The following is a 6,936-nucleotide window of genomic DNA, read 5'->3' on the forward strand; positions in this document are numbered from 1 at the left end:
CAAAGGCGGTCGCAGGAAGCCTTGGCTCCTCTTTCTCAACACCGTTTTGTGAGTTGGGGTTTTTTTAATCCCCGCAAGGCTTTAAAAGTTTTGTTGTATTACCGCTGGGTTTTGCTAGTAATCACGGAGGACATGCTGGATGCAAGCATGGGTTTCTTGACCGAGTTTTCTCTTTGGGAAGCATCTCAGACTTGTAGAGATGCAGTTACGCTGCAAATGGGATACCCCAGTATCAGCGATGAAGTCTGAGTGCTACCGCCGAGGTTGAGACTCCGCCTGGGCCATCCATTTCCATGCATGGTGCGTCAAGAATCGACATAGCCCTGAATTTCCTTCCAAAGAAAGCTCAAAAAGATTTTAATTCTAAATTTTTCTTACTTTTTCTTAAAATATTTTTTTTAACAGAGAAACAGTTTTAAATTAATTTCAAGGTATGAAGACAAAGCATTAATTTTTTTTTCCAGTTAGAAGCTGCAGTTAAAGAAACAATTATTTTTGTCTCTAGCTGCTTCTAGGCTGTTTTACTGCCCCAAGTCTTTCTTGCTAGAGAATTTAAATACTTCCTGGACACTTTTCAGCTCATTTCTTCCCTGACACGTGCTGAGATCAGGTTTATACGCAGACTGCTGCGATTCCGAATCACCTGTCTTGTAAGAGAAGGCCAGGCTTAATGAAAGAGTGGATAAAAGATAAGGGGAAGTTTAAACTGCCTTCCTCCGGTGAGGCAGCTGACAACTGTAGGGAAGAGGGATGGAGAAGAGTTGATCTATTTTGCAATGAATGAGTGATGATCCTTGGACTCTGCATGGCTGTATTATGGCTTTGCTATAGACGCAGTTGCTTATAAAAGGCTTTTTAATGGCAGAGGCTGTTTGTGCTACCAGTAATACCTTGGGACCTAAGTGCTCCTGAGTTACAGTCACTTGTGATGCCAGCTCCTCCTCAGCAATCCACTCACACTCTCCTCCGCTGACGCAGGCCAGTTAATTTTGCCTTCCAAAACATGCGATAAATAGAAAGAAGACAACTTAAACCCATGTTCTGTTTGGTTTTTATTTGGAGTGTCAGCATCTTTGAGCTACGCTTGGATGCTCCCCTCCCTACATCGCTGGTGCCCGCAGGCAGCCCTCCAGTGCTCCCGCGGTCCCTGGAGGGGCACACACCATGCACACCCCCCCCCGCCCCGCTGCCCTCCCAAAGCATCCCACAGGGACACAGGGGACCGCTCAGACCTCAGAGACAGCACATGCCGCAACAGAGGTAGGATGTTTTCTAATAACCCCTCTAATAGCAGATACTTTCCTCCTTGTAAATGAATTCAATCATCAGCTGAGTTATTGGTAAAAACCAAATATTATTTATGACAATGACCCAAAAGCAGCTTTTGCAAACAGCAGCCCTCGCTTGAATCCTCGGTTCTCTTCAATAAGCCAAATACCACGAAGCTTTACTCGTCACAAGTCTTCCCCTTCCTTTTCCATTCCTGACGTTGCAACTATAAATGCCCCTTGAGCCACCCAACACAAGCAGCTTTCTTTAGTATGCTTTGCAAGTCATCCGAAATTAGAATGCAAAAATTGAAAGCCCACAACCAAAAAAACCCCACATTGTCACAGTATTTTCCTCTTTGCATTTTATTTTATCATGACAATATTATGTTAGTAGTGAAAACGGACCATTGTGCATTGTTCACTTCAGTAACACAACGAAGGTGGTTCCAGTTGTAAAAATAAACAATAAATAAGAAAGCAGCTAAAATCTCCCCGTAAACGCAGTCAGGACCCACTGAGGCTGAGAGGTAGAACCGGGATGGGGAAAGTGCAAGAAGACTCAGCATAACATCCCCAAACTGGTCCTCAGTCCCTTGCTGTGCTCCAACAGCCACAAAAAGCCCGAGTGATCCTGTGCTCCCACTAATGCTCAGGGGGGGAGCAAAAGATGATTCCCTTGGCAAGGAGTGAGTACCAGCAGGATAACGACCTCCAGGTTTGGTCTTTTGGGATAGACGGAGGGACATGTGGCAGCCCCAGGCTGTCTCAGTAGGAAACGATGCTGGTGGCAAGTTCCCCATGACCCAGCGCAGGACACTGGTGGGCTCCCCATCACCCACCCACATTGCTGCCTGCACTGTTGCTGCCCAAAGGGATCCACAGCTTTCTGGGATGGCTGCGGGACCCAGAAATCCCTGCTGAGAGGGGCTTTCTGAAGAGCTCACCCCAAAGGTCTCAGCTGATGAAATGTCCTGTTGCCTCCCGAGACACTGGATTTATAGCACACATCTCCCCAGGTTTCTGGTAAAGGGCTGTGGCTGCAGACTGGTTTGACCAACCAAGGGAACATCAAGCCCAATTTTAAACTAGAGGAAAGCTCCACGTTTTCTCTCCCATATGTAAAAAATAAGTTTTCAATAGGATCACTCACCGAAGCGCCTGTTTTATGTTGCTATTCTGTCTGGGACAAGCTGCTAGTCTACATGCCGAGGTGCCAGCCACATCTTTAAGGGGAGAAAGGAAGCAACACAGACTGCAAAGCATCCTTTTACGGCCATCAACGGTCCTCCGAGCTCAGGGGAAACCTGCCGCCTTCGACCCCTCTAGCAGCCCTCCCGGACCGCAGCTCGCGCTGCCGCTATTCGCGTACCTTGCTCCATGGTCATGTTACAGATCTGTCTGGTCATCTCTCAAGTTACGATACAGAAAAGGTGGGAGGCATGCTAAATGCTATGATATCTAAAATAATTTAATTTACAAGCTCCTCAGAGCAAGGGACGTGTGTATGCTTTCAGCAGTGCTCTTCTCATAAATACATATATTATAATAATAATGATAAAATAAATAACAACAGTAATAAAAAGTTACGCATGCGACCTAAGATTGTGTGCAATCTAAAGGTCATGTAGCTTAAGCGAGGGATAAAATCGTCACTGCTAGGGATACGCGGTACTGGAAGAAGATGTAAAGCTTTGATGCCGAGCACGCATAGGAAATGGCAGAAGAATGATCTCAGGACCAGGAGAAGGCAGGCGCAGGGTCCCTCCAGCTGAAGATGCCACGTAGCCTTTGGGCTTTTATTCTGGCCATTCCCTCATAGGAAAAGCCCTGCGGGCAGGTCTGGGGCGGTTGCCCCAGGCACTGCGGGAACTGCAGGCTCCTGTGCTGGCTCTGCAGCCGGCGGCTGATGCTGCAGGTCAGAGGCAGGGTCCTGAGAGCAGGTGGGAGCTCTCTGGTTATGGATGCTCAGGGGAATCCGGTCTCTTTTTCCCGGGCTTGCAACTCAAATCCAATTTCTTTCTGTCCCTGTGGTGCTGCAGGTCTCCAGCCGTGCTGCAAGGGGAGGCAGCGGGTTCCCAGCCGCTCGGCTCCTCCAGGGAGGGAGGGAGGGAGGGAGGACCTCTCTTCCCAGCAGCTCGGTGGGAAGTGGGAAGCGCTTGAGGTCCTGAGGGTCTTGCTAAAATGCCAGGACTTCAGCTGAAGCCCTGCCGCACGGACCTCAGCCCTCGCAAACCGTCTCTGAACCTCTGCCTCATCCCCCGGCTCGTCCCCCCGTGGTGAATTTGGGCTTGGGTCAGGTATGCGACCGCTTGCTGATGCCACGGCTGGTGGCCTGCTTGGTCATGTCCTGGTAGGAGGCGGACTTCAGGAACCGGGGGTAGGAGTCCTTCTCCATCAAAGTGCGGGTCTTGGCCTGGGCTTCGTTGAAGCACGCGGAGGTGGCACCCGAGAGGTTCTTGCGGGTGATCTCCCTGGTTTCGTGGTCAATATTCACCTGCAAGGAAGCAGCATCCAAAATCATTAACTCGGCGTTAACTCCCCTCCCATGGGGGGGGAGCTGAAAACTGGTTTCTCCATCTTCAGATGAGGGTGAAGATGCTCACAAGCATTTATATCCCTTCATGTTGGTAGACCGTGTGATGTTAGAAACGAAAGCTCTCATGAACAAGAGCACATCTTCCTGCTTTGCTGAGAACACTTTAATAAAACCCACCGGGATATTTTATTCCTTTCCCACCCTATTTGATGCCACAGGACAGAGGCAGAAAATGCTCTCACCTCCCTGGGCGCCTCACTTTGGACAAACTCCTCGAAGATCCTGTTGGCCTTGGAGGCCAGCTTGGTTTTCGACCGGGTCTTTTTGAAGTCCTCACACGCCAGCCAGAAGTCAAGGTTCTCCTCACTGAACTCCGTCTTCAGGAAGGTGTGGAAAGCAGTCACCCCGCCTGGGGAGGTGAGAGAAGAGCAGTTAGTGGGGCAGAAGGCGGGGAGGAAGAGGAGGACCACTGCCAGAAACGGTGCTGCTCGGCGAGCATCGCCCTGGGAGCTCAGACCATAACTGCAGATTTCCTTTCCCTCCAGGCAAATTCCACCCTCCGAGATGCTGCTAATTGGCCTCTAGACTCCAATAAAATCCTTTCCCACAGACAAGTAATCCTCTGGTTTTATTTATCTGACCTTTCTGTAATGAGGCTTCAGAGTATTTTCTTTACAGCTTCGGAAAAGAGCTAATTCTACCTAAGGAGAAATCCACTGACGTATCAGGATGCCTACAGGAACCGAGCAGCGATGGCTTTATTTTTATTTCTCAGCTGACATCTAGGGGGAAAGAGCTGCTGAGGAGTATGGGAGAGTAATTGCAGCAAGGATTTCCGAGCCAGGCTGGGGGATGTATTAAGTTACAAAGTCGGAGATGCTTGTTAGCCATCACAGCACGTGAGGAAGGCTGGGAAAAAAAATAATAAATATATATATATGCCTAGCCCCAAACTAGCACTATGGAAGGACTTTCTTTTGCTGTAGTATAGCTTTTAAGGTAGATAACTACTTTTGTATTAAAATTTGGCACTTCTACCATTGTGACCTTGCTGTAAAGCCCAGGGTAAGGAAGGGATTACACGCAAGACTCAAGAAGAGGTCCCCTCGCGGGGTCTGGAGGTACTGTCTGCGTGGGAGAGAGGGAGACAGCACCTTATGGGAACCCTGTGCATCACCATACGTATAGCAAATATCAGAGGGGCAAACAGCTACATGTAACTCAGTAAAGCAGCTGAATTCCTTCTCCCTGTGGAAGGGCCATCCCAGGAGGCACAGGACAGACGGACAGACAGCAACCAAGGGAGGTTTTGGAGCAACAAAAGCCTGTGGGGAGGTGGCTGCATTGCTGTGCAAAGGAAGACACAGAGAACAGACATGCTGTCTTCTCCTGTGGGTGGGGAAAGGGACGGGCAGGGCATGGCATGACGTTCCCCTGATGGACTGCTGCACACGGGATGCCCACGACGATGCTCCTGTCCCGAGGCAGCAGTGAGGCGTTGCGAGACAGCGCTTGTGCCCCCCCAAAAAACAACCCAGCCAGAAGAAAAGGGTACAGCTTCGCAAGGCAAGCCATTAGCCCCATGCGTCAGCTCTGCCAGGGCAGGAAAGGGGCCTCTTTCTGAATCCTAAACCGTCTCATTTGAGGAGGAGACAAGATTTCCTTGTAGACTGGCTCCAGGCGTACAGTCACCCCCTTGCTCCCTGTCCCATGCGCTCGCACCGAGAGAAGTAAAGAAGATCCTACTTACTTTTACTCTTCAGGAGCTGGTCGAAGGACTCCCTCCATTCGAGTACCTCTCGTGAGGAGTCTCTGGAAAAGACAAAAGGATGTAAGGCTCACGGTCCCGCTGAAAACACATCTCCTGCCCCGCGGCAAAGGATGGGAGCGCTTCAGTCAAGCAACCCCATTAATGGGAGACAGTGCAAGAAGGGAGGCAGCGGCATTCGGTAGGAAACTGAAATGAGACCCCCGGTATCCATTACCTGTGAGCTCTCTTTCCTTTCTCCCTTTCTTTTACCTTCCCCGATGGCTCACCAGACCTCAGCTCCATCGTGCAGCTTTGGCCAGGTAGCTTCTCTAGCAGATACTCAGAGGAGCCCTTTTCTGCTGGTACAAGCGCAGCAGAGCCTCCTCTGCAAGAAGATGCCCTGCTTTCAGCAGCAATATTTAGTATTTTGTTTTAAATGCTGCCTGCATTCCCCAAGGGTCCCAGGCACTGGGCTGAGATGCCAGGAACCGCGGGAGCTCTGTGGGATTCTGCCTATTGCTAAGGCCCTGCTCTCTTGTGCCTAATGCTGGAGCATCAGTTCCCCCATCTGATTTTATAACTGGTGGAGCTGGGAAATGATCCGCCTTCCCTGCCTACTGGGGTGGGACCGTGGGGAGGGCGAGCTGCGCTCTGTCCTCTCTGCTGCGCAGATGGGTAGGAGCATCCCCCAGGACAGCCTGGTCCACAGGGACCTACCCAGGGCTGAACCTGGGACACGGCACTGCTTGGCTTACCTCTGCCGGGAACCCAGCTTGCTGGAGGTCCCGATCCTGTGTCCCAGCTCTGGTTTCTGAAGCAGGATCCCCAAGCGAGTCTTCAGATCCTTGGCTCTGGAAGGGAGGAAGGGGAGAGGTGGGACTGCCGGACCACCGGATTGCTGCTGCTACCCCCCGTGCCTCACAGGGGCTGCATCCCACGGACCCGACACAGCTCAGAGGGGCAGCCCTCATTCCCCAGATTCAGCTGCTGCTTTGCTTTCTGATGTATGAAATAAATGCTCCCCCAATCGCTTTTTCTGCTCCTTGGCAACCACACTGAGCAATGCATTAAGCCCAGGGGACTCTTTCCTCCTGCTCGCTTCCCAGGTAGCGCCACTTACATTTATAAAGCGTGGCAAGCTTTTTCCTCGGGGCCAGGTAGCAGAGCAGCTGCCGAGTGCCCAGCTGGAGCCCCCCCCCCAGCTAACCTGGCTCCTTTTCCCATCCTCCTCTCCCGGCAGCACAAAACACTGAAAAAATACAGCAATTGCTTTCTGCTCGGCAGAGCGGGAGCATCTCCTTGCTGCGAGGCTGTTGCAGCAGAGCTGATGCTCCTCTGCTTTTTTATATATATATATTTTTTTTTTATTTTTTTTAGGG

At 50.8% G+C, this 6,936-nt stretch overlaps 1 protein-coding gene across 1 annotated transcript; it reads right to left on the reverse strand.

Moving 5' to 3' along the window:
* Window positions 1-3,564: 3,564 nt before the first annotated feature.
* RGS16 (regulator of G-protein signaling 16) lies at window positions 3,565-6,408 on the reverse strand (the record flags this gene model as incomplete). The annotated part of the gene is made up of 4 exons (XM_009703680.1): window positions 3,565-3,765; window positions 4,050-4,216; window positions 5,558-5,619; window positions 6,313-6,408. Coding segments are annotated over 4 exons (526 nt in total), but the record flags the coding sequence as incomplete, so codon positions are not given.
* Between the last annotated feature and the right edge of the window lie 528 nt (window positions 6,409-6,936).

This window comes from Cariama cristata, unplaced genomic scaffold (assembly GCF_000690535.1).
Source record: "Cariama cristata isolate BGI_N322 unplaced genomic scaffold, ASM69053v1 scaffold36827, whole genome shotgun sequence".
Lineage (NCBI taxonomy): Eukaryota > Metazoa > Chordata > Aves > Cariamiformes > Cariamidae > Cariama > Cariama cristata.